Below are 27,839 nucleotides of genomic sequence, written 5' to 3' on the forward strand. Positions count from 1 at the left end.
AGTGTGGGCGGCGGCAGCGGCCGGGGATGCGGCGGCGGCAGCGGCTCTTCTTCATGGCGTCGCCGCAGCTGCCGGGCGCGGCTGGACGGAGGTAGCCGGAGCCGCGCTGAGGCGGCCCGGGCGGGCGGGCGAGCGAGCGAGCGATGGAGGATCAGGCGGCGCAGGAGGAAGGCGAGGCCGAGATCCAGGAACTGCACGGCCCCGAGCACTGGTTCAGCCAGTGGGAGCGGCAGTGCCTGGCCGAGGCCGAGCAGGACGACGGCGGCGGCCTAGGCGGCGGCGGGGGCGGCCCCCTGCCGCCCGAACTGCAGGATGACGACGAGGCGGCCGCCGCCGCCACCCCGCAGCCGGAGCCCAAGCAGCAGAAGCTCTGGCACCTCTTCCAGAACTCGGCCACCGCCGTGGCGCAGCTCTACAAGGGTGAGCCGAGGCCCCGCCGCACGTGTGGAAGCCCGGACACGTGTCGACGGCGGGCGGGACACCCCCACGGGAGGGGCGTTCTCCTTCCCCTCACCCGGGTGGGAATCTTTGGGAGTGGTCGTCCGAGGCCCGGCTCGAATCCCCCCGCCAGGCGGGCTCAAGATGGCGGGGAGGCCTCATCGCCGCTGCCCCGTCGCCGCTTCTCTTTCTTCCCCCTCAGCCGGTGAAGGAAGCGGCTCCCCGCCGGGGAGACACAATGGATTCTCCCGTTCTCTCCCCCCCCCCGTCCCTGCGGGAGGGTGGTCTCGCCCGGGCCCTTGGCCCCTCCCACCAACAAAATGGCGGTTGGGGGGCTCGAGTACACAGGATGGGAAGGGCCTTAACGGGGAGGGCCGTCGCCAATCGAGCCAGACGTATTTTTTTTTTTTTTAAGAGGGCGCCCCTTTTCTAAACCCCCTCCATCGGGGGAAATGGAGGATTCCGCACCACACTCTTTTTCCCCTACACCCCCCCCCCCGGGGCGGACTTGGACGCTTCCAGGCGGCTTCCGTCCTGCTGGGCCTCTTCTCCCCCTCTCAACCCCCCTCCCTCTTCCTCCCATTTCCTGCGCTTCCGTCCCGGCGGCGGCGGCGGCGGCGGCGGCGGGTGAACAAAATGGCGAAGCGCAACATGGCTGGGCCTGGAATAAGAAAGGATGGCGGGGGGGCTGTTTAGGCGGTCACGGCGAGGCTCACTTCTCCCCTTTGCTCTCCCCGCGCAGACCGCGTGTGCCAGCAGCCCGGCCTCTCCCTCTGGGTGCCCTTCCAGAACGCGGCCACCGCCGTCACCAACCTCTACAAAGGTGAGCGGGGGTGGGGGGGGAGGGGGGGAGGGGGTGGAGGAAGAGGGGGGGGCGAGGCGTCATGGCGTGGCCCTCGGGGGGGTCTCCTGAGAGCCCAGACCGGAGGGGGGGGCCACCCTGGGGGCTTGCAGGGCTGGAAGAAGGAAGAGCGAGGGGCGCCGGCAGAGCCACCTGTGTTTATTCTTCCCAGCTTCATAGGGTTGGGGTAGGAGACCCTCGGCCCCCTGGGTGTAGGGTTGCCCGGTGGAGCAGGGCAGAGGGAGAAGCGGGCTGGGGGTCTGAGTGGTGGGGCTTTTCAATGAATCGGAATAGACTTTAGAGGTCGTCTAGTCCAGCCCCCTGGTCAGGAAGGAGACCCTCTACCATTTCAAACAAACGGCTGTCCGGTCTCTTCTTAAAAGCCTCCCATGATGGAGTCCCCACAACTTCTCAGGCCAAGTCGGTCCACTGGTTCTCTTCAGTGAGCAACCTTACCCCGTGAGCTCTGGGGGGATTCTGGGAGCCTCAGGAAATGCCTGAAAGAGGCTGCAGGGGGAACTACAATCGGTCTCCTCACCGCCTCTGCCTCTGTCAAGTGACTCTTGCAAGGTGACCCTTCAGTGCCTTCTTGTCAGCCTCTGGCATGGGAATGTCAGGGACAGAGCCGGCTCTTCTCCAGGGCCTGAGAGAGGAGGGGAGTGGTTAGAATTGTTTTCATGCTTAGGACCTTCCTCATCGCAAGACTCAACACTGGAGTTGGTGCCAGTCAACTTCCAAGCTGTGGTCTGTATGGGACTACACTCACCCAAGGCCAGGTGCTGCTGGGGCCACTGGCACTGAAAGAATCTGGTCACTAAAACGTTCCTCCGTCATCATTTATGAGACTTTTTTAGAAATTGAGAGTTGGTGGGGACCGCTTCTGAACTTCATGCTTGATGTACAGAAGAATGAAACTCTTGACTTTGGGTTTTACCAATTAGACTGATAGATCTTTATAGAAATGGCTTGTTCATATTATTATGAAAAAGCAAAAACCTGTGATTTGATGCCTTATTTTACTGTAACAGAGAGAGTCAGAAGTCAATACTTTCCGTTATCTATCCTCACTTCTCTTTTCCTTCCCCCCTGCTTTTCTGTTTGTTTTTTTAAATAATACTTTATAATTCATTAAAAATATGTTAATAGAAATTGCGAGTTGGGAGAAACTCTAACTTTTGTGATAGCAAAGGAACATCATTTTTGTGAGGGAGGAAAACCAGAAGAGATACTGAGCAAGCAATCTAATAATCTCATCAGGAGAGTATTATAGGATAATGGAGTTGGAAGGGACATCTAATTGCCAATGGTACTATAGGAGTCTGTAGATCCAATGATTTAGGGAACTTGCATAGTTGTCTCCATTTATTCTATGGTATCTTTTTTTTTTTAATCTGTGCTGAGTGTTCATTGTAGGGTGTGTGGAGGCAAGTACTTAGGTATTTGGGTGGGTTTTGTGGTTTCTGGATATACATGAGTTTGTGGGCCCTCTTGTGTGCATCCTGAAGACAAAAGAGTAAGGGGTGTTCCATTATCTGCTGTTTGCCCTTAAGATCCCTTGTTTTGTAAGAGGATGTAGGAATAGCATAGGATCCTAATTTCTGGATTAAGAAAGTAGCTTAGAATGAACTATGTTTATAAACCAGGTTCAAGCGGGGATTTCTAATGTGATTTTGTTTAAACGATTTGTCTCAAATTCTGATATTCAAGTGACATTTAAATTGAACAGATCTATGTACAGAGCATACAGTATTAAACATATCTGTGGTTCATATCTGTGGTTGCCATACGTCTTCTATATCATTATGTACTACAAAATAGTTGTAGTGAATTTTTGGAATCCTTAAACTCTAGGTAAGCTTGACATAATCTAGCTTCTCATGGGAAAATGTTATAGTTTTCCAGGGAATAAAATGGTTGCCTTAATTATTTGGCTGTGCGTGGTTTTATATTAGAGATACCTTTGTGGTTATAACACCCTTACTATTTATACTGACTTTTAAATAAGGTTAGATCCCCATGTCTAGTAATCTTGGAGAGAGTGGTAGAAATCTATTTCTAACTCTGGAGTAGAGAGATAGGCAGAGAAAGAAATTTTGTTGGATTTAGATGTTATGTTTTGTTAACTTTCAATTATTTTTTTCTATCCTTTAACTGTTACAATGTTTTTGATAGCCTAGGAAAAGATATTGTGTCAACTTTATAGAATTTCTAATTCTATACTAATTTATAAATATCTGGAAAAGGACTATTTAGTCTTGGGTAGTTCATACTTCTAAAAACTCCACGAGTGCTCAGAAATTCCTTTCAGCTCATGGAGGAAAAGAGAAGACTCCAGAATACATTACTGGCTTGACCTTAAATGTCCTAAAGTACTTCCAGTTACTCATAATAAGTACTCGAGCACTAACTGGCAAATGCTGGCTCAGCTATATCCTGAGTTGCCTTGATAACAAGGTTGGTGACCCAATAAATAAAGGTAACAATATTTTTGTTGGACTTGCCCATTCCTATATCATGTGAATAACTTACTTTAGAAGCAATTGATATAATTAGATGATGCCATCTGAAGTGGCCAAGTGGAATGTAGTCCTGAAAACAGCCACCATTTAGTCATCAAGGGAGGTATTCGCCAGCTCAGCCAATAGTATTAGTCAGCTCTGTTTTTCTAATTGGCACCAGCTGCCATTTTGTTCGCTTGTCGCTTGGCATTGCTGGGTCAAAGCCAGACGGGTTGTCTGAAGCCCGTGCATGTGCCTCTTGCTAGAAATCCAAGCAGTGCATGGAATTAGCTGGGAAAGAATGTGCTGGTAATCTAGTCTTGCAGAAGCACAAGGGACACTCTCTCCTGACTCTGCATTTTATAATCTTGTGAAATTAAAGAAGAGAATCAGAGTCTTCTGCATATCCCGACCTTACCTATATTTATAATACATCTTAGAACTGCAGGAACGACATGTCCAAAATTAGAAAATTCCACTATGCAAGACATGGGGCCATAATTGCTCCATAGATAGCACAGTCCTGATCAAAGTGTAGAGATTATTTTTTCCTTCTCCTGTCTTGGTCTTTGAATCTAGTCTAGTAACATGAGGACTCTCTCCCTCTTCCCTCTGTGTATGTCAGTGAGAGAGAGAGAGATTCAGGGCAGCTAAAAAGGACTTATGGGATGGATTGATACTCCAAACTAAGTGGTAATTGCTTGTTTGAAGATTGGCCTATTATATGAAATGAATCATTTTAGTCCAATTTAAGGACAGTAGTTATGTAGTCTATGACTTAATATATGTGAACCTAGCTGCAGCAACCAGTGGGTATGAAAGATCGCACATGTTCCCTGATCACTTCCTGTTGGTGTCTAATGGCCCTTGAGGGGTCAGAACATTGTCCTTGCAATGAGCTTTTGGTCTTACCTGACCATGTTGTTCAGGTGCTTATATGGCAGCGCTATTTTTTAAGCCAAAAAGGAAAAGGCATTTTTTGTTCTGTCACATTGACTTTTTTATTTGTTAAAAAAAGGCTTGCATGAAAGTACAGAACTGGGACCTTTTAAGAGCAGTCCACTCAGTAGAAGGCTTTAAAAGCTTCCACTCCAACCTCTCCCATCTTTTAATTAAAGAGAGTTGACCTTTACATATATTTTGGGAAGAATAAATATTCCAAAGAGCTTGACTCCCTTTCCAAGAATGAGCATTTCTTTTCTACACGTTTATACTGTTTTTGGTTTCTATATACTTGAATAGGTATACGTAATTTTAACTTAATTTTGAAAATCCACATGACACCATGTGAATGTCCTGATGCTGGTAGATCCCATGTTTCTGTGAACTGAGATGGGTGATCAAATATTGATTGTGCTTGCAATGATGAAATTACTACAGTACATGTGGCAGATAGATATAACCATAGAGTGAAAGATAGATATAACCATAGAGTGTTCCCCCTCCAGTTTTATCCCCGAATAATCCTTTGAGGCTGGTTTAGCTGAAAGCATGACTTGACTCCAAAAGCTTGGATAGCAGAACTTGGGTTTCCCCAGTCCTTGGCTCCTTCCTACAACCAATAAATCACCTTAGGTTTTTTTTGGATGAGGTATGAGGTAGATCTACTTGCAAGGGATCTGGCCTTAGTGGTTTTGTCACAGTACTGTTGGATCTCTGGGTTTACTGTGGACTCATTTAGTCTGTGTATGTTTCAGTGGAACTTCAAACAGCATTTGTGGTGAAAAGTTTGCTTTAAATCTATCAGAACTGGTGTTCTTGAGTAAAGAAAAACACCATTGTAAAGATGAATTAAGAGTAAGAACAATGTCAAATTAACTGCCAGTAAGTTTTTGTGTGTGTGTTTTATGCCAGATGTTTTTGCTCACTGTGGATATACAATACATATTATATAGTAACATAATGAGAGTCATATGAGAATTGTCAACCTTTATGAATACTTAATAATGCTGCCTTGGATAAAAGTATTCAGGAACTGAAGTTTTGGCCTGGAGCTTTTTAAATTAAACAGATTGCTTTCTTAGTCTGGCTTAGCTCCCATGAGGATCAGGATGATTCACTGAGACCTACAGTTAGTTGAGTAACACCCATGGAGAAAAATTCCACCATGGACCATACTAACGACATGACTAGAATCATCACAATAGGAACATGTACGACCAACTGTATTAGTTAATCATAATATATTAGATCATAATGCTTTTTGAACTTGGAATGCATGTAGGGCTTGGCACACTAAGGACCCAAAGCTGAAACTCTGTAATGAGATTGGCAACATTTTTAATTGTGCCCACCAATTTCTGTTTGTCGCAAAATTATGCAAGTTGACCATTTATTAGAAATGCTCTAAGCATAGCATTGGCTGAAGGAGTTGCCATGTAGTTTGTGCATAGGTGGGTCAAAGGAAGATCCTCCCCTTTTTCTTGTTAAAGGCTGCCTGTGGTTCGGTAATGTTCCAAGTATCCAAAGTTTTAATTTTGGTCCAGTTGCCATGCTTTAACCTTTTTAAATGCTTTTGGCCTGGATGATTGAGTCTTCCTGTACAAAATAAAATCTCCCAGTAATGTCTGCTGAAAACAAAGATTTGTTTTCCATTCAGAGCAACATGTGACAATTTGGCTGTTGTAATAGTGTAAGTTTTACTTGTGATTAATGTTGCGGAATGCGGTATCATATTCTCAAGAGTCTATTTTGGAAGGTAGCTTATTCTCCCATCAGCTGAGGCTGCAGTGTGGATGGCATTCTTAAGCACCAAGTGTTGGTGAGTAGTTATGGAAAGTACAGTTTGAACCTGCTGATGATCCTTTTCAAGGCTCTGCTTCGTGCAGTCTGTAGAAGCCACCTCTTCCGTTGAAGAAAAAAAATACTGATGCCCAGCCCAAATATGTTTTGGGTAAGTATTAATAGCAGTTGTGCATTGACAGTGGAATAGGTTGTTTCTGATGAATAAAGCTGGATAGAAATATTAGTTCAGGGAGATTTGGGCCTTGGTTGGATTTGACAGTCAAATTCAGGAATAGAAATGAGGTTGTTTGTTATCGATCTATCTTGCCTATGATGTGGCCAAATACTCTGGAATTAATGTTCCCATGCTCTTGAGAAACAGCTGCCTCACCTAAAGGGGGATTAATTTATTCCACTTTTCCTCCCGAAGCACAAAGAACAATTAATTCTACTGTCTTCTAAATTCATGGCAGTCTAATTTCAGACTCTATTTTCGATCACCTTCACTTCACTGAAACTGCCCTTGAATTAACTGTCCGATCTAAAGTCTTTATTCAGTTTTCCTTTCTACCATCTTAAATCCATTTGATTGCACTCTCCTGTTTAAATTCCGATATGCCATAACTCTTCATCCTGCTGACTTGTTTTCCCTTTCATAATTTCTTGTCTCTCTGTTCTCTCCCTTCCCTCCCGCATCTTAGCAGGGCTCTGCAGTTGATGCTCCACTGGCCATTCTTGGTAACTTCTCAATTTAACAGTTTTATCCATTCCTTCTATGCCCATCAGTGTTACTTGTCATCTAAGTATACTCTTGATTTTTGTCTCACTGTGGTTTATCCATCCAGCCTCTACGTATTTTTCTAGTAGTTCTGTTTTGGAGCCTCAGTATTATCTCAGGCTTAATATCTCTCGAGGTTGAGCTTATCCTATATCTTTCCAAAGGTCCAGCCTCTTAATTTGCATTTCTTGACCATCAGTAACATCTGCCTGTCAATCAAATGCTGCTTTTTATGTTCTCTTTTCCTTCCCAACCTTCCTCCTTCAATTGTCAGATCAGGATTTCTCTATATAACGCCAATTGTGGTCTAGTGGTTAAGGCACCAGTTGGAAACTAGGAGACTGAATTTTTGAGTTCTTCCTTAAGCATGAAAAACATGGCTGGGTGAGTCTAGGCCAGTCCCTCTCTCCCACCTCAACCCGCCTCACAGTGGGGTTGTTGTGGAGAAAAGAGGGGGAAGAAGTAGTTGGCACGAGGGGTCCTTGCTACTCTCGGAACTTGCTTGCCCATTAACCATACAAGGTAACATAAGTATGGGTAGTCATGACACATCTGCAAGAAAACAAGCTCAGAGAGCACCAAGGACCCCCCTCATTTCAACCCTGGGCTACAAACATTCTCCTTTATGGGCACGTTTTGAGTTAACTTGTAAAAAATAAGGCTGGACAAAAGAAAAATACCTAATAAAGAGAATAAAGCAGATCTTCCTGTCCATTCCCTGCTCACTTGGTTGCTATTTCTTCATCCAGAGCTTTGCAAGTGAGGTGCCACTCCCTCAGCCTTGCATGGCATGGGCTTCACATCTGGATTATGCGCAAGCTTGGCCTCGTTCTCAGCACTCTCTCCTTGGCTTGGCTTCTCGCGTTGCTTTGCCGGCATATGTGTTCGCTCCTTTGCGTGAAAATGCCTCCAGGCCGCCTGCCCGCCTGTTTCCTCAAGGGGCAGTCTGTGTTAGAAAGCCCACTCGGGTTCTCATGGCAGAGCGTATTCTAGCTGTGTATGTGCAACGGATGTAATATTGGCGCTCTGCTTTTGTCTCTCGCTCTCCCTCCCCCTTTTCGTTCTCGACGTCTGCTACGGCTAAGTTTTTTGGAGTAGATACCAGTTTTACCAGTATCTGTAGATGTGGAGTTGATAGAAAAATAAGCGTGAGATTTGGTCCCTTGTGAGGTTGTCATATCTGGCTGATGTAAACATGCTTTGCAAAAGCAAGTATCTTTAGAAACTGTATGGCAAAGGTGTGCTGCTGCATTTGTGGGGCAAATGTTTTTTCCTCTCCTATTCCACCTAGCTCTTTATTGCCCTCTTTATTTTACATCAGGACTCGTATTGCCTATACACCCAAACCCCTTGCAAGCCAAAGAGCCAAAAAATTATGTGACTGCTTCTTTTAAATCTGATACTGCCATTGTTATTTGGCAGCTTGAGCCAGTCTGCTCAAGAGAAGGTTGACCGTCCCGTAAGTGGATGGAAGTAGTGAGAGTTGTCCAGCACAGGAAATCTAGGCAGGTTGGACGTTGCTTTGTTTGTTTGTTTATTTATAGGAGTCCCCCTGCAGCAGAGGGTGTCAAATTCACGGCCCACGGCCCACATCCGGCCCGCGGGGGGGGGTTTAGATCTGGCCTGCGAGGCCAACCTGGAAACAGTGAAGGGCTGGTCCACAGTGCCTCTGCCAACGAAAACAAAGCTCCGTTTTTGTTGGCAGAGGGTGTTTCAGGAGGTTTTTTGCAGCTGAAAACAGCTTGGCCACCCCATGTGCCTCTGTCATGACATGTTGAGCTGGCCACACCCAACCCAGCTCCTCGATGTCAAACACAATCCTGATGCGGCCCTCAATAAAATCGAGTTTGACACCCCTGCCCGTTGCTAGTCATTTTTGACTCTAGCGGGCAGTGCTTATTTCCATTTCGAGGCTACCGAGCCGGCGATGTCAGAAAACATTTCCCAGTCTTATGGCCAGCGTGACCTTACGTAGCATTGTTGCCTTCCCACCAAAGTGGTGCCTATTTTTCTACTTGAATGTGCATGCTTTTAAACTGCTAGGTTGGCAGGAACTGGGGCGAGGATGTTGTGTGGTGCTTGGGTCTCGAACCTGGGTTGCCAACTTTCTAGCCAAAAAGCCCAGCGTCTTTAACCACTGGGCCACCATGTCGCTCGTCTGTCTGTCTGTCTTATTCTATCCTATTATCTATCTAATCTATCATCTATCTATCCCACCTTTGTTATTTTTTAATAACTCAAGGGCACAAATACAGTGCTCCTTCGCACACAATTAGTCCTTTCGCCTCCTATTTTTATGAGAGAGAGAAGAGAAGGTTATGTTCTGCTTTTCCAAAAATTTCGAAGTGGTCAACATTAATTTTGTTACATGGCATAAAATAAAAAATCAGTGCAGAAGATTATTGTGTCATTTGCAGAAAAGCAATTAGTAGTCATGTGGCTAAAGTAGGAAATATACAGTTAAGTTCAGCAAACTATCTGGGCGGATTGTGATTTAGCAGGATTGAAAGTGGATATTCTTGAGTTTTTGCCAGAATAGAATAGAATAGAATAGAATAGAATAGAATAGAATAGAATAGAATTCTTTTTTATTGTCCAAGTGTGATTGGACACATAAGGAATTTGTCTTGGTGCAAATGCTCTCAGTATACATAAAAGAAAAGATATACATACATATAAAATCTACAATGGTGAGGCAGGGCATTGGGCAGGGTTTACCCACACAGTCTGTGTGCCAGATCCCTCCAGTACAGGTAGTCCTCGACTTACAACCACAATTGAGCCCAAAATTTATGTTGTTAAGCGAGGCATTTGAATTTTGCCTCATTTTACAACCTATTTTATTTGCCACAATTATTAAGAGAATCACCACTTGATAAATTAATAACACAGTTCAGGGAATCTGGCTTCCCCATTGACTTTGCTTGTCAAAAGGTCGCAAAAGGGAATCACACGGCCCATGGGGCACTGCAACGGTCATAAATATGAGCCAGTTGCCTAGCATCTGAATTTTGATCACATGATCATGGGATTGCTACAAAGGTCGTAAGTGTGAAAAACGGACCTAAGTCCCTTTTTTCAGTGCTCTTGTAACTTTGAACGGTCACTAAATGAACTGTTGTAAGTCGAACTGTACTTTGTTTCCCTAGATCTGCTCATCGGCTGCTCTCCTCTCCCACTGTTGCTTGGAAGTTGTGTGTTTCAGTTTGGACATGATCCACACAAAACTGGCCCTTTGTGGGCTGAACACTTTGTAACCTCTTCAAGCCAACCATAGTGAGCAAATTGCAGATAAGATGCAATTACTGCCATGCATTGAAATGCCTTGGTTTTATATATTTTGGGGGAAATTGTGACAGTCCCCGAATTTCTTACTAGTCACAAGGACCCCCTACAGCCACTGGGTGCTTCCTGCAGTAAATGCTAATAACGTTAGGAGGGGTATCGGGTTCCGCAGAGGCCCCTCTGTGTTGCATAATTCTAGCAGTGGCTTTTTGAGAGTGACTGAAAAGCAAAAAAAGAGAGGCTCATTTCTACCTGCTTTGGTTTGTTATCTCCCAACAGCTGTTACCTACAGGTTGAGTGTTAATGAAGGCTATATCTTGAGCATAGAAAGCGTTAGGGTACCACGTTAATAATGCTTTCTTTAACAGTAACATTATTAAAAATTACAACCTACAATGATAAACGAATACAAATTTAAAAAAAGAAAAAAAGCTATAGAAAAAAAGTAGAAAAAATAGAAAAGAAAAATACATAAAAACAACTTTTCATCACGAATGAAACATTTTAGTAACTGATCTCCACCTCCTAAAATACAGCAAATGATCTTTTCTTCATGTATGTATGTATGTATACACACACACACTATCTCTTACTTATAAACACATCCTGAAATCCATTGGAGTTCTTATCAGCAAAAGTCCATTAAGGGTTACTAAAGGGTTACTAAAGTCACTCTTTTAACCTTGCTCAGATACAGGCAATCCTCGATCTATAACTACAATTGAGCCCAAAATTTCCGTAGTTAAGCAAGACAGTCGTTAAATGAGTTCTTCCCCAGCTTACAACCTACAAGAAAGAATTCAGCCTAAGTGGAGACAATGCCCTCTCAAACAGTGCTGGGATGTCCTGTCATTTCCTCCCTCTCCCACCCTCTACAGATTTACAACATGGTGCAAAAATGGATAAAAACAGATAGTTAGAAAAAGCAACCCCTTGCTTGGCTCTTAAGTAGCACTGTCTTATTTTTTTTAAAAAATGCCCCTTTTTGCTTGATTGCATGGACAGTTTGCTGTTTTTATATGTCTTTTCCCTGCCTTTGTTCAAGAGCTGTTCTACCGAATGGGGAGAAACACGGTAGCCCCAAATTTCTTCGTTTCAAAGAGGTGGCAAAGCCATTTCATCCAGAGGAGGAATCGTTTTGAAAGAAGTGAGCCTTGAGTTCAAATGCAAGTACTGGTAGTCCTTGACTTACAACAGTTTCGTTTAGTGACTATTCAAAGTTACAGCAGCACTGAAGAAAGTGACTTAGGACCGGTTTTCACAGTTACGACCTTTGTACATGTAATCAAATCAAATTTCAGACGTTTGGCAACTGTCTCGTATTTATGACGGTTGCAGTGTCCTGAGATCACGTGATCTTCTTTTGCGACCTTCTGACAAGCAAAGTCAATGGGGAAGCCAGATTCACTTAACAACAGAGTTACTAACTTAATAGCTGCAGTGATTCACTTAACAACTGAAGCAAGAAAGGTCACGATATGGGGCAAAACTCACTTAACAAATATCTTGCTGAACAACAGAAACGTTGGGCTCAATTATGGCCATAAGTCGAGGACCACCTGTAAGATCAGCTGGTATCCGATATTAGCAGATGGCTCTCGGTTGAGTCTAAATTTTAGGTAAGGCTAAGCAAATGGTATTTACTGCGTTTCTATTTACGATTGTTGAAGTTAATAACAAGCTGGCTGCGTCGGATTTGTGTACTTTCCCCCTCCAACGGGGGAAAACAGTGTGGAAATAATTGCAATCAGTTTTCAATATGGGATTGATCTTCCATTAATTCATCCTAGCCATTTGGGGAAGCTCAAAAAGCGTTTCCGGGGTGCCGGTTCACTTTGGCTTTGCTTCTAGAACAGAGGTCCCCAACCGTGGCCACTTTTCAGGCTTGTGGATTTCAGCTCCCAGAAGGACTACCTGTATTATTAACACAGTTTAAAAATTACACAATTTTACATGGACACGTATCTACATGGTGCGTTAGCTCTGACTGATTCACTTGATCATCTCACAGCAATGAGATATGGTTATGCTGAAAAATTGGCCAAAGGTAAATACAGTTAAGATGAATCCATTAAAAGGCGGGTGTTGAATTCATTCATTGGAGGGCAGAGCTGATAACAATCCTAGGCTGCATTAATGGAGGGATAGAATCAAGACCATGTGAAGTATTAGGACCCCTTTACAAAACCTTAGTACGATCACACTTGGAATACACTATCCAGTTTTGGGCACCAGAATATAACTAAGATGTGGAGACTCTGAAAAAAAAAAAGTGCAGAGAAGAGCAACAAAGGTGATTAGAGGGCTGGAGGCTAAAACCTGAACAGTTGCAAGAATTGGGTATGTGTAGTCAAATGAAAAGAAGGACAAAGGCAGAGGTCTCCAAACTTGGCGACTTGAAGACTTGTGGACTTCAACTCCCAGAATTCTCCAGCCAGTTACATTTGAACCTGCTGCCACCTGCAGTCGGACAAACACCTAACACCTATTTCTTTTCTTCCAGAAAGCGTGGATGCCCATCAGCGGAGTTTTGACGTAGGAATCCATATTGGCTACCAGCGTCGTAATAAGGATGTCTTGGCTTGGGTTAAAAAGCGCAGAAGAACTATTCGCAGAGAAGACTTAATCAGCTTCCTGTGTGGAAAAGCTCCTCCTCCACGAAACTCTAGAGCTCCCCCAAGACTGACTGTAGTATCCCCTAACCGAGCGACATCCACGGAAACTAGTTCTTCGGTCGAGACGGACTTGCAGCCCTTTCGGGAAGCCATCGCTCTTCATGGTAATCATGGTTTCTGCCTCTCCCTCCCCCCACATCCTTCCCAATCGTGTGTGCGTGTGCGTGTGTGTGTGTGTGTGTGTGTAAAGAAGGACATCTGCCTCCCTTAAGACTGTTTCATTGCTCTTTTTTTTTATCGCCAGTGATACAAACAGTAAAACATCAAACTGGTTCTCGGTATGTTAGCGACCGAAGTAGGGCTGATGGGTTCTCCTTTCCAGGCCTGGCACTCCTTGCAGATGTGGGCCTCTTGCAGGAATGACTCAGGGTTGTTCCTTCCTCTTACGACCTCAAATGCTCTGAAAAAAAGAAAAAAAAAAGCCCAGATGTTTCTTACCAACATTAATAGGTTAGGGCGAATGGAACACGGTGAAGTCAGAATGAGAAGCAGTTGATGTGTTTTGGAGAAAGGTTGGGTGGTGTAGAAAGCCCAGGAGATGGCCTGGAAGGGAGTTTTCAGGTGCTGCTATGGAAACGAGGCCCAACACATTGCTTAAGACCTGGGAAAGGCGATCGCATTAAGGAAGCCCAGTCTGGCTTCTCCCAGATTCGGAGGGAGGGAGGGAAAAGTAAATGCAAACAGACTTACAGCTAGAGACTTCTTGGGGAGCAGGTTTCTTGAGCTTGTAGGGCTGAACCTTCAGTACCTTGAAAAGATAGCTTATTAAAGTTTGGTGGAACAGTTTAGCTTCTGAGGGTTCTTTGTGTTCAGTTTCAATCTTTTCTTTGGGTTTTTACTAGAGGAAGGGGTTTTTTTTTTGCAGTAGGAGGGAGAGAAATAACTAGTTTGATAAAGTTGTGTTCAGAGGCTGGTCTTGCTGTATGTAGCATGGAATTAGGCATGTTTGTTTGGTAATGTGGTCTATGAGTCTTCATGGCATACATGACTGCAGGCTCTATTCCTGGTTGGCCATTAGTTGTTTGGTTGCTTCAGAAAACCCTTTGGATGGAAGAATTATTCTTTTTCTGATTGAAGGGGGTACTCCGTTTCATTCTTCTAAAGCAGGGGTAAGGAGCTATGGCCCTTTTATGATTTTATGGACTGGCTCAGGAATTCTGGGAGTTGAAGTCGTATAAAAGGGCCGCAGTTCCCTACCTCGGTTCTAAAGAAACAAGATACTTGCTTGGAAAATACTTGTTGCAAAATATTCCGTTGGATATTTGCCTTTCAAAACACACCAATTGGGTAGAGATATCCAGATTGAGAATATAATCTGATGCAGTTGAAAGAGGGCATGCAGCATTTGTGGATGTTTAATCAATGGGCAAAGCCAGACTCGCTTAAGAACCGAGTGAGTCACAACTTCAGACGTGACCTGTTTAACAACGGGGGGCAAAAAAGGGTAAAATTGGGCTTGCCTCGCTTAGAAATGAGAATTCTGGTCTTAGTGTTGACCATAAGACTACCTCTATACAGAATGTAAATATCCTGCTTGAAAGTTGTGCAGAATTGATGGATAATACAGAACATAGAAGTTTAGGGGAAAAAATCTTTGTAGAGTGCCATTTTTCATGCACTCTTAATACTTGGGGACTGTAAATTTAAGAATTTTTGGCCATGGCGATGATGAAGATTGCTGAGGAAGCATGTCAGGTAGCATTTTCTGTCTCAGATCTCTGGAAATGAAATAGAAGCTTTTAAAACATCTCATGCTGTACTGCATGCAAACCTGTAGTAGAGATTTCATTTGATAAGTTGCTGGTTTCATATCCTGCTCAGTGCGCCGATGTTGTTGCAGCAAGAGTAATTTAAATTGCAGTTGGATACCTTGTTAATTGGTTTACATCTGTGGTTAAGCATGTAGCTCGTTGGGATTAGAAAATTATCTCATGTGGAAAAAAGATTGTTTCCCCCTTGTTAGCTCAGTGGGCAAACCTATTCCGGGTGCTAAGATGGCATTTTTGCCCCCAACGGCTTGAATTTTGCTTTGCTTTTGGAAGCTATCAAAATGGCTGATGATCTCCTGGTTCTCTTCAGGTTTCTGCTCCCTCCTTGCCAGGGAAACTGGCAGAGAAAAGGTGTGATTTATGCTTCAGCTCCACAAGGCACGGGCTTGAGTTTCCACATCCCTAGTTGTCAAAGGGCCGGAGCTTGGCTCTGATTCTCAAGACTGGCTGGCTAGGCAGGATAGGCAGTGCTGGTGCTAGGTAGGTGACTGGTTGGGGTGACCCAGAGGAGGCTGGGATCGCTTAGTTTTCAAGTTTTACAAGTTTGCTCGCCTGTCATGGGGCGAGGGAAAAAAAAAGGAACAATAGGTTTACACGTTTGACTTGAATGCTCCTGTGCGTCAGAATAGAGGAGGGTCACTGCCTCTCGAGGGCCAGCCGACCTCTGTTCATCTGTTGCTCTGACATTGGGTGTAGCAACTAGTTGACTTTGATTCAGGTGCTGCCAATAAAGCCTACAGTCCAGCCATGAGCTTTGATTTCTGGATGTGGATATTACCTTCTTGATGCTTTTATTTTCTGGCAAATGCACCCAACTGGAATTTGAAATGGTTTAGGGCAGTGGTGGCTAACCTTTTGGGGCTCCCGTGACGAAAATTGTGCGTGCCAGCACCCAGAAGGCAATGCGCGTGGGGCCCCTTCCACGCCCCCTGCGCATGCGCGAACAACCCCCATGCGCACCGCGTGTCTCCCAGGACCCCCCCACGCATGCGCGCCAGATACCTGACAATCGGAGGCACATGCACAGTGGGGCTCTTCTGGACGACCCATGATGGTGAACCTATGGCATGCGTGCCGGAAGAAGTGGCTGTCCGTGCCACACGGGTCTAGGGTGTCCTTTGGCCTCTGTGAAACCTTCAGATTAGAGAGATGTTAGAATTTTGTCTTTGTATAAGTTCAGTTGTAAGAAGCTTTTCAAATGACTGACATTTATAAATTCGGTGCAAATTTCAGCCTGTTCATGAAGATGTAATGAAATTCACCAGTATCTTCATAAATCAAAGAAAAATGTTTTCATCCTGAACATAGCAACAATTAAATTATTCAGGCAGTGAAGGCTTTTGAATTCTCATCCTAAAAGTCCAATTCTTAATCTCTATGTATCCCATCAGTTTTTTTTACATTAAACTGTAAAGTAGTTTAGTGTCGAATGGAATAGAATAGAATATAGAATAGGATATAGAATAGAATATAGAATAGAACAGAAAAGATGATAAGGAAGATACTAGACTGAAGAAATGGACAGACTAATGCTAAAAATAAAAGATAAAGGAGAGACAATACTATTCAACAAGGAATAGGTTTTATCAATGGTTAGAAACAAAAGGTAGAACTTTGAAGACGAAAGAATCAGGTTAGGTGGACACTGGAAGAGATACTATTTTTAATATTGGAATATAGGAATTGTAAGTATTAGAATGATAGATAAGTTGGCATACTAGAATATGATGGTCAGAAACATTGTACAATACTAGCACTGTTTACATGTATGTAGATATGGTATTCTGTTTTTACTTTTGTTTTATGGTAATTGGAATGCCAGGACAATCACAATGCATTCAACACACACACACACACACACACACACACACACACACACACACACACACAGACAAAATATAAAATGCAAGAAAAAAAAAAGAAAAAAAAATCACATGGGGATTTTTTCTTGAAGATGAAGATACTTACTGGTAGATACGTGTTGTGCCTCATTGCTAAAGTTGGATAGTATTCATGGCCAATAAAAGGAAGAATTTCCCAAAGTGCTTAGCCAATGTTACGGAATTTGCAGCCACGACTCTTTGCAGCCAGAAGTTTGCTTTCATAAGGATTGAGACAAAATCACGAAGCAGAATATGACCGATTGCTTGACATGGTCTCTCTGTGCAGAGTTGGTTTGCCTCACAGTACCAGATTCTAGAGCAGTCCAGCTGTATGGCTTTCCAAAGGACCTAGTAGAAAAACCCGATGGTTCATGTTGTAGTTTATAGTCAGCAAGAGATGCTAAGTCCTAGCAGTCGGCCATCTTAAAGATGGCAGCTGCTTTGGATTTAGCAGGGCGTTTTTGTGGGCCTGAACTTCCTGGCTTGGAAGAGGAGATCGTGGCTTGATTTCCCACAGCAGATATAGGGCCAGGCAACTTTCTGGTAGGCAGAAAAGGGGCTTTTCATATTTTTGGATGGATAAGAAGAGCCTCGGTAGATAGGACAACAATTTCCTAATTTTAAAGGTGAACGGAATATAATTTTATTTTAAAAACCATTCAGTCTATTTTAGGACTTCATCATGTGTTATCCTCTTCAAAGTGATTGTTTCCTGAACTTCTTGCATCCTGGGGTATGAGGTGGCCTATCTGTGAGTGCACTTAGTTATATTTCTTTTAAGTTCGCTGGAACTAAAAAAAATAGGTAGAATTTTGGAAAAGCAGAACTGACAAGGTTACTTCAAACTTAGACCTTCCAGGCTATTGAAGAAAAAAAAGTGTTAATTAAATAGCTAAATTTAAATGATAGAACGATGGTGAGATGTTCCAAATGAATATAATTTGTGTCTGGCAAGTGGAATGTCTTTTTTCTTTAGAAAACATTTCTGTAGCCAGAGGTGTTACGGGAGGCACTGGAGGCTAAAGTTTTTGGCAGGTTTACTTGTGTCAAGAACGTGAAAATAATTTGTGGGGAAGTAAACTTGAAATTGGGGAAAAAATAAGTTTTTTAAAAAATTAACACATTTCTGTGCATATTTGCTGATAAGCGTGTCCTAATTTTTTACAAATAGATTTGTTTTGTAAGTGCCATTTATTACTTAGTAAGCCTTGAAAAGCAAAGGCATTTAATTTGTGTAAAAACAAAGGCATTTAATTTGTGTAAAAGCACAATGTTTTCAATCTTTTGAAGAAACAGGGAAAAGGTCTTTTGGGAGACATTTTAATTATACATTTATTGATTTTAATTTAAAATAATTCAGTTCTTCAAAATGGAGCATGCATTCCTAAGTCTTAAGGAGTATACCATGTCTTCATTTTTCTTAGGAAAAGTAAGCAGGCAAAAAGCTAAATTGTGAAACAGAAGCAACCCCTCAGTACGTAATGAAAGTATAGTTTGGACTCCATCCTCCAATGAGTCAAATAGATATGGGAAAGCACTGGCTTTCAGAAAAAGGGGAGAAAGTGTAGACTACAGAGGTCCACACGAAATACTTTCTAATCAGCCTCATTTTCTAAATCTGAATTAGTTATTTGTTTACTACTTTTGAGTCTTTATAGTAGAAGAAGCCATTGCAAGTTTACTTCATAAAAGAAAGTCTGCTGCAGGAGATGACCTTCCTGATCACGTGAAGGTGTGAACTTCACTCTGCAGTTGAACTCCTGATGGCTAAGTGTGTGTTGAATTAAGAATGGCCTGAAGCTGCTATTGATCGCGCATGAACATGGGTTGCAAGCCAGAAGGGTGGAAACCTTGGTCTCCAGGAACAGTCTTCTGTCACCTTTAACCAAAAAACGTACCAGATGCTCAACCGGTCAAGAGCCTACCAACTCTTTTTTAGTCCCTGTAGCTCTCCAGAAGTAGGGGCAGCTGTGTAGACTTCACATGTCAAATCCTGAAGCATCCTGATCCGGTCACCACATCCGGATTCACTTTTAAGTCTGAAAGACAAATGGGGTCTGTCTGGACCAGGGTTTCTGAACCTTGGCAATTGTAACATCTCTGGACTTCAGCTTCCAGAATTCCCAACATGGATTAGGACATGTTTACAGGTAGTCCTTGCGTTACGATTTCCTGCCAATTTTATTCGTATCCCGAGGATTCATAGGAGTGGATCGTGTAACTTGACCGTAATCACTCCCTGCTTTCGCTCATGCATTTGCTAATCAAATGTACGGGTCGCTAACTGCACATGAGGTCAAGGCGTCGAGGGGTGGTGGTGCTAGTGACGGAACAGGCCACCTACTTAAGACCACTCAAGGACTCTCTGACCCATTGAAATACTTCATGCTCCCTACAATTGCTCCCCCCACATCCTGCCATGCCGGGTACCTTACAAAGATCTGGTAAGCTGTCTTCTCTCCAGCCATGCAAGATCACCCTGAAGCTTCCCGACTCGGCCCACAAAGAGTTTGGAAGCAATGGGATGCTTTTAGGCAGCAAAATCGGCTGCCTAAAAGCATCCCATCGGCTTGCAAGCACTTCAGCAAGCCGCTGTAAAAAGCCGGAGCTTGTGAGGGGTGTGCCGGCCGGCCAAGGTTTTTTTTTGCAGGGTTGCCAAAGCCCACACACAATCTCGCTGCAGGCTTCGGCAACCCTTTGCGAAACGCCTTCGCCAGTACAGACAGAGCTTTTGAGGGAGGTGTCGGAATCTCTTCCGAAAAACCTCCAGTGATGAAGCACCCACAACTCTTGGGAAACAAGCTGTTTCCTCTCCCTGGCAGGAAATTTCTCCTTAGTTCCAGGTTAGAGGTCTTTTTAACAAGCTCTCACCCATCGCTTCTTGGCCTACCCTGCTTTGAAGAGTAAGTCGACCCTCTTCTCTCTGTGACAGACAGCCCCTCAAGTACTGGAAGACAGCTGTCGCGTTATGCCTTGTATTATTCCTCCTGCAGATCCCTTACCATCTTGGTTGCTCTTTGTACTCTTTCTAGGGTCTCTTTATTTTGTATCGTGGGGACAAGAACTGGATGCAGTATTGCAAATACAGCCTCACTAGTGCGGTATAAAGTGGTACTGTTGCTTCTCGTGATCTTGATGTTATCCTTCTGTTCATGCAGCCTAGGATTGCATTGTTTTTTTTGGGGGGGGGAGCTGGCACATACACACTAAGACAGCCCCCCCCCCCCCAGTCTTTTCTGCTCTGTGAACTGGCGGGGCTGGGGGTGGTGGTTTCGTGCACACACCCTCTGCTTGTGCAAATAGCCTGCTTGCCTGCTCTTTGCGCGGCCGGTTCTCAAAGGGTGACAACTTGGGGGTTGTGGACCCTGCACTAGGACACCAAGCGCTCACATTTTGCTACCCTTGGCCCAGATACCACCTTTTCTATACCTGTGCATTGGATTCTTCCTGTCTAGGTGCAGGACCTTAACTTTTCTCACCTTTTCTCACTGGGTAGGGCCCAGTGCTGAAGTCTATGAAGAGCCTTCTGAATCTTGAGTCTATTCTCCAAAGTGCTCCCCCTAAATTGGTGTCATCTACAAAATTGATGAGCTCTCCTTCTACCCCTCAACTAGACCCCTCATTTAGGAAGGTATTAAAGAGTACTGGCCCCAAACCAGAACCCTGAAGTACCCCACTGTATGCTTCCACCCCATGTAGATGCAGGTCCATTAAGGACTTTGAACGTGGTTTGTCAGCCAATTGCGAATCCATCTGGTGGTGGCACTGTCTGTCTCAGGGGTCTCCAACCTTGGCAACTTTTAAGACTTGTGGACTTCAACTCCCAGAATTCCAAGATTGGAGACCCCTGGTCTATCTCCCATTGTTCTTATCTTACCAAGAAGTAAACTCTGGTCTACTTTCAAATTCCTTCCTGAAGTCCAAATATATTATGTCCACAGCATTTCCCTGATCCACTAATTTAGTCACTTTATCAAAGAAAGCAATAAGATTTGTCTGGCATGGTCTGTTAACAAATTAAGTTAGAACGATTGATCAGTGGAACAATTTTGCCTCCTGACATTGTGAATGTTCCAACACTGGAAGTTTTTAAGAAGATGTTGGATAACTATTTGTCTGAAATGGTATAAGCTTTCCTGCCTAAGCAGGGGGTTGGACTAGAAGACCTCCAAAGTCCCTTCCAACTCTGTTATTCTATCCCTTGTTTGATCTTCTTTTCCCGGATTTTCCCAGGTATTGATGTGAAGCTGATTGGATTTCTTGGATCCACTTTTCCTCTCTTTTGTAGTTCTTCCGTCCTCTGGCAGTTCTCCTGTGTATGCCAGGAGCTTCGAAAGATTCTGTTCAGGGGTTCCGAGATCACGCCTGCTATCTCCTTCCTACTCTGGGATGTAATCCTTGTGGTTGTGGTATTTCAACTCTCCTAGAATGGTTAAGTGTTGTGTTACCTATTTCTTGCCTTTTTTGACCCGCTTTCTTGCTCTGTCTCCCACTCTGCTATTTTCGGTAGGTTGGGCTATTATTTCTCATTTGCGTGAAGACAGATGCGAAGAAGAAATTAAGCAGCTCTGCTTTCTCCCCGCTGCCTGTCACCACCTTGCCATCTTCTCCCATTAGCGGACCTATCATATCTTTGACTTTTTCTTGTTCCTTACATATTGGAAGAAACTTTTCTTCTGGTTATTTTTGGCATTTCTTGCATTTCTTAGTTCATTCTAAGTGTTTTCCTGACTCTGTTGTTGCAGATTTGGGCTATGCACTGGAATTCTGCTCTAGTTATGTGCCCCTCTTAGTTGGTTCCAGATGGTATAGGAAACCTGAGTCTGCCAGGAGAATCTGGAAAGGACTCTGCAAGGAGTTGCTTCCTATTAGTTTTGTTCGCCATTGTAAGTGATCTAAAAGTCTATGGAGATTCTCAATCATCCAGGCCATGGTTGCCCCAAAGGTGCTTTTCCACCCCCCAAAAAGGCAACTGGATTTTCTTGGTTTTTTTCTTTGAAAACGTTTTGCTTTTCATCCAAGAAATGAAGAAGCTTCTTGGATGTGAAGCGAAACTTTTTTTAAAAGATCCAGTTGCCTTTTGGGGAAAAAAGCATCTTTGGGACTTGCAAGGGATTGGACGTCTGAAGGGCTTCTGCTGGCTACCTTGGAGAGATTGAGCTTTTAGTTGGATATTCTGAAGCATCTGGTTTTATTTGTGCAGCTTGCTAAACTTTGGGGGTGAGGGGAGAATGGGAGGAAGGGTATTTCCACAGCAAAGCCAACCCTTTCTCTTCTGGGGGACTAGAACCCAGCTGAGGTTGATGCGTAGAGAACCTAAATTCTGTTGTTAACGTATCGCAGATTGTATAACCATATCCAGTTAACCGGATGACAAAACTTTGCTAAGAAGGGTGACAAAACCTGCCTCCTTCCCCTTTTCCACATGTGCACTTAGGATCTGTATGTTTGAGCAAATGTCTCAGCTGAGGAGCTCGTGAAATACCCTTCCGTTCTCAATACCTCATATAGCCAAGAGGTAGAGAAAATGCCCCCCCCCTCCAAATTTTTCTAGACCTGGCTTACTGAATGGGAAAGCCGGGGAGGGAGGGGGGAGGCATTTTAAAAGGATGGTTTTCCCCCGATTTAATCTTTTTGTGGTCATCTGTTTGGAGCACAGGTAGTCCTCGACTTACAAAAGTTCATTTAGTGACCGTTTGAAGTTAACAGGGGCACTGCAAAAATGTGACTTATGGCCATTTTCCACAGTTACGACCTTTGCAGCATCTCTATGACCACAGGATCAAAATTCAGAGGCTTGGCAACTGGCGGTTAGTATTTATGACCGTTGCAGTGTCTCAAAGCCGTGTGATTTCCCCCCTTTTGTGACCTGGTTAGCATAGTCGGGGGGGGGAGATTCACTGAACGACCGTGTTACTAACTTAACGACTGCAGCGAAGGAAGGTGATAAAACGGGGCAAAATTTGCCTAGCAGCTGTTGCTTAGCAACAGAGGTTTTGTGCTCCGTTGTGGTCGTAAGTTGAGGACCCACCTGTATCTTTATGCTAGAGAAAGTTGGCTTGAGGGCAAGGCCTTTCTGAACAGACCCCCAGGGAATCTATGGGGCACTCCCATAACCCTCTCAGTGCCCCCCCCAAATCTTTTGGGCACCAGAGATGGGTTCCGTAGGGAGGGGGTTTTTCCACTGACCGGAGGGGGCATGGTTTTACCTGCTACCTGCATCCTATGGATGGGGTTTCACTTGTTTTTGCGGCCCAGTTTCTGGCATGCCGTGGCCCAGTGCCAGTCCATGGACCAGGTGTTGTGGACCCCTGCTATAATTGAACCTTTCGCTCAGCATCCAAAAGCTCCAAGTAAGCCCAGTGTCGTCTAGTGCCGGGGCCTCCAACCCTGGCCACTTTAAGACTTGTGGACTTCAACTCCCAGAATTCCTCATCCACACGTCTTAAAGCGGCCAAGGTTGTGGAGGCCCCTGCCCTAGTGAAGGGCCCAGATCTATTCGTGTGAAGTTGCCTCCAAAAGGAAGGGCTGCAACTTTGATAAGGGTCCCAAACTGTCAAAACGTCTCAGGATTCCAGCTGTGACCCTGCATCCCTCCCTGCCCCCTGGGTGCCCCCTGGATGGATCACGTGTCATCCATCACATTCTCCAATTCAAGCTGTTTCCTGGGCAAAAGCTTCCGTAGCTTAGCTAGAATCCTTTTAAAGATAAAGTTGGAGTGTGCTTCTAAGTTCATTTTGCTGTGTGCTTCTCCAGTCCTTTCTTTCCTCCCCCCCAACTTGGAAACAAGTGTAGGGGTGTTTTACAAGCTGACAAAAAGGACTCACTGCTGACGTGGTCCAGAGCGGTTTGTGGATTCACCTTAACATAGACCTCGAGGGAAAACGGGCGCTTTCCGTTCTTTCTTTTTTTTTAGTCCCTTTTCAGCACAGCCATCGGGCTTTGTGGATAACCCTGGCTCCTCCCGAGCGTCTAATTCTTTCCTTCCTTTCCCCCCCTTGCAGGTCTCAGTGGCGCCATGGCCAGCATCAGCGTCCGCTCGAGCACCCCGGGCTCCCCCACCCACGTGAGCAGCGGCTCCAACGGCAGTCGAAGGAGAAACGGACTCCATGACGTTGACTTGAACACTTTCATATCTGAAGAAATGGCACTCCACTTGGACAATGGTGGAACTAGAAAGCGTACCTCAGCCCAGTGCGGTGATGGCATTACGGACTCCCCGACCCATAAACGCAACCGTATGATCTAAATGGCAACAATTGTTTTTGCCCTCCCCCCCCCCCCCCCCCCCCCCCCCGACCCTTTGCTCAAAAGCCCACTGGTGCTCCTCCGCCCACTGGGAAAACAAACGTGAGGCTCTCTCTTCACAAGACACACACACACACACACACTCACATACAGAAAAAAGAAATGCCATAAAAGAAAGAATATACCCCGGAGGTTTAGACTCCTTCTCCAACCTCTCTGGCTTCCCTCAAAAGTAGATTCTTTAGCAAGAGGATTTCCAACGTCGTGTAGTAGCTAGCAAGCTCATCGCAGGTTAGATCACACATCCATTCCAAGGCTAAAAGTGACCTTATGTGTACTCTTAAAGGGAAGAAAAGAAATATCAGACATTTTATTTGGTTATAGATTGCTTTTTTGTCCTTTATTTCTTGCCGTGTTTCAATATTTTGCTTCAACAGTATTGCCACTTCAGACAACCGTTTCAACACCATGACTTGGCAAGTAAGACTCACATGCTTCCTTTAGAGAGACAAGGAATGAAAATGTGTGTGTGTGTGTGTGTGTGTGTGTGTGTACACACACACACACACACACACACTCTTAAATATGTTACTATTTTCTTTTTAAAGCCTACTAGACACAGAATTTTCTATTTAAATAAGTGCGCACGTTATAAGCATTGGCTTGTGTCCATTTTTTTAAAAAAACATTACAAAGCAGTTGACGGCTGAGTGATGTAAACAGGTTCCCCTGGCGGTGATGATGCGGCAGAGACTTAAGTCATTACAAAAAGGCTGTTTGTTGGGTGTGTCTGTGTGTGTGTGTGTGTGAGAGAGAGAGAGAGAGAGAGAGTGTGTGTGAAAGCAGCTGCCCCCAGGCCCTCCTCTTCCTCCTGCCCCAGGAATTTCCACCTGGAAGGTTTTGAATGGATTGCTTTTAAGTCACCCAGCCGAGGAATGTGTTTTGTCCCTGAGAGGATGTGTGTGGTTTTTGGTCATGCAGGTACGTATTATACCCTTCCTCATTGTGCTGGGAGAAAACTGGGTGGGTAGGAATTTGTGTTTTTTTTTTAAGGGGGTTTGTCCTTTTGTGTCTTCTTCCCATCATGATGTTGGGGGCGGGGTGGGAAGGCGAGGTTTGAGCTGCTTTTAAAAAGCAGGAACCCCCCGTGTCTCAGGCACAGTTTTCTTTGGCATTTGGGCAAGATGGAGGACCTCTTGTCCCCTGAACAGAAGATCCATTTTGGGCGCCCTCAGGCCTGCGAAACCCCCAGCGTTGGGGTTCAGCTGGGCAAGCCTTCCACCGCCAGCAGAAGGCGACGTTGGGATAGCAAAAGGGAGCCACCATTTTCGAGCCAGATATGTGACACGGCAGAGGGCCAGGACATCAGGGTTGAATGCTCTACCTGGGTGCAAATCCCCCTCTCCTCTTCCCTCCCTCTTCCCTCTTGGCACACGGACCCTCCTTTGTATGTAACTCCAGAGCTCTGTTGCATTTTTATCAAAGGAAAAGGATCGTAATTACTCTCCCACTGGCACTGGGACTTGGGAAGTGGTAGGTTAGCCTTCTGTGTTCTGGTGCCCGCCAGGTGTGTTTGGCCACAGCCCCTCCGTCCCTTTGCCTTCTGGCTGAGGAGGATGGCATCTCTAATCTGCCTTGGCTGCGGAAGGTCAGTTTGCAGGGTTTCCCCTTGAACGTTGCTTGACTGGAAAGCTGAATAAACCTGCAGGATTCTTTATTTAGAAGCCTCTTCATTTTCCTTCCAGTCTTTCCCCCAGTTCTCTCGTCTCTCCCGAAGCTTCCTATTTATCTTAATTTGGGAATGGCGGTGTCAAATCCATGTGGAGGTCCATGTTTGCGTGGGGCTGATTCTGGAGGGGTTCAGTAAGGAGTAAGGGGGGGAAGGGAAACCCGTTGAATGGCACACCCCTTGTTTTTGCCTTTGGAAAAAAATGCAGTGTGAAGGACAGGGTACTCCCAACTTAAAAAGCCACAGATATTCTCTGGGAGAAGCATAAGTATTCTCATTTACTTCGTGTAGCTTTTGATTTTTTTTTTTAAAAAAAGAAAAGAACACTGCTAATTGCATCTTAAAAACAGTTAAAAACGACCTGTCATGAAACCATGAGAATTTAAAATTAATTCCAGCCTCAAGTCTCCGGTTGCGTTATCTTTTAGATGTTCTTTTGAAAGATTTGCCACTGTTGAAGTGCAGCTCATGGATGGCTTCTTGACTTCATGAGACAGCCCAGATGGCAGGGTGTCCTTGTGAGGTGCTTCTGTCTGGTTTAAATGAGCATTTCTCTCTGGAGAATTAAAGCACTTAAATGTTTGTGGGTGCAGGATTAAGACTGGTGCAAAACAATTATATATATATATATATATATATATATATATATATATATATATATATATATATATATATATATATATATATATATATATATTCTACCAAAAAAACAACAACCCACCCACTCCAAAACCACAAAAGTAGTACTTCGAATGAAATTGTAACTGAAAAAAAACAAAAATCAACTATAGTGAGCAGAGCCATCTAATTAATAATACTCAGAAAGAAGGAATTGGCCTGGAATGGAGAAATAGGAAACGAGGACGTGGGCCACTGAGGAACGCACAGACTCTTTGTGATTTAAATCATCGGTCCCACTGGATGAGTATGGAGCTTTGCTGAGGGTTTTTGGTCCGGGGTTTCTCCAGACTAAAATGCTAAGGCAGAGGAGGTTCAAGATTGCTTCCCAGGTAGACTGATAAAAGAACGGAGCCCGTAGCTCTCCGTGTGTGGAATTTATTTCCTATCCCTCCCTCCCTCTTACCAATTAGACTTAGAGTAACTCTTCTGTGCTTTGAAGCTTTGCTTTCAGTCTAGCTCTTCTGAACAAAATTATTTGAGCGTTTAAAAAAAAAACACATTTTGGTGCCATCGTTTTGTTTTGGCAAAGAGAAAAAAAACAAAACAAAAAACCAGGCTTGGATAAGCCAGCTGCCCTTTATAGTCTGTGTGCTTGTAAAGCTTCAACTTTTTACTTTACTGCTTTTTTAAAAAAAACAAACAAACTATTTGCTGTCCAAAACGTTCACTCTCCTGCCAAAATAATCATAACCTCGATTGCATGATGGCCCTCATTAGAGAAGTGGGTTGTGTCACAAGCAAATTTCTTTAAAGCCCTGGCCATGGAATAGACCCAGGGGCCGCACCTCGATAGGTGACTTTGGGAAGACTATTAACTCTCGGAAAACAGGCCTTCTGGGACTTAAAAAAGGTGGAGTAGAGAAATAGTCTGTCGCAGTTCGGCTTTTTTTTTTTTTTTTTAAACCTGACATGATTGGATGCCCTTCTGGTGATACTTGTCTCATTCTGTTTTTCCTTGTAAACCAAACTTAACATGAATGTGGGGCAGATTTTACATATAGTGTATCCTGCATTGAAGCTGAGCTTGGCTTGCATATTACTAAAATTCAATTTTAAATATTAAAAACACTTTTGAGCTATAGTGAAGTAATGCAAAGCTGATTCTTTCCCCCTTCCCCTCCTTTGTTTGAAATGGAATCCCTGCAAATCTTCAATTGTGACCTTGCTCTGCTGGAGAAATAGATACCTTTTTAAAACCGTAATAAAATTAAATAAAATAAATCGACACCCCCTGCTTGTTTACTTTTCTTCATTGTTTGGGCTAGTCAGAGTGGACGGACCTTTCAGATC

The 27,839-nt window shown here is 44.3% G+C and overlaps 1 protein-coding gene across 1 annotated transcript; it reads left to right on the top strand.

Annotated features, from left to right (window-relative positions):
• On the top strand, nt 1-27,779 carry HAPSTR1 (HUWE1 associated protein modifying stress responses). Its single transcript, XM_026704100.2, has 4 exons — nt 1-420; nt 1,181-1,261; nt 13,068-13,343; nt 23,896-27,779. The coding sequence occupies exons 1-4, from the start codon at nt 144-146 to the stop codon at nt 24,138-24,140; spliced, it is 879 nt and encodes a 292-aa protein (XP_026559885.1). The 5' UTR covers nt 1-143; the 3' UTR covers nt 24,141-27,779.
• The last annotated feature ends 60 nt before the right edge of the window (nt 27,780-27,839 follow it).

Source organism: Pseudonaja textilis, chromosome 14 (genome assembly GCF_049901715.1).
Source record: "Pseudonaja textilis isolate UNSWEBS1 chromosome 14, rPseTex1.2, whole genome shotgun sequence".
NCBI lineage: Eukaryota > Metazoa > Chordata > Lepidosauria > Squamata > Elapidae > Pseudonaja > Pseudonaja textilis.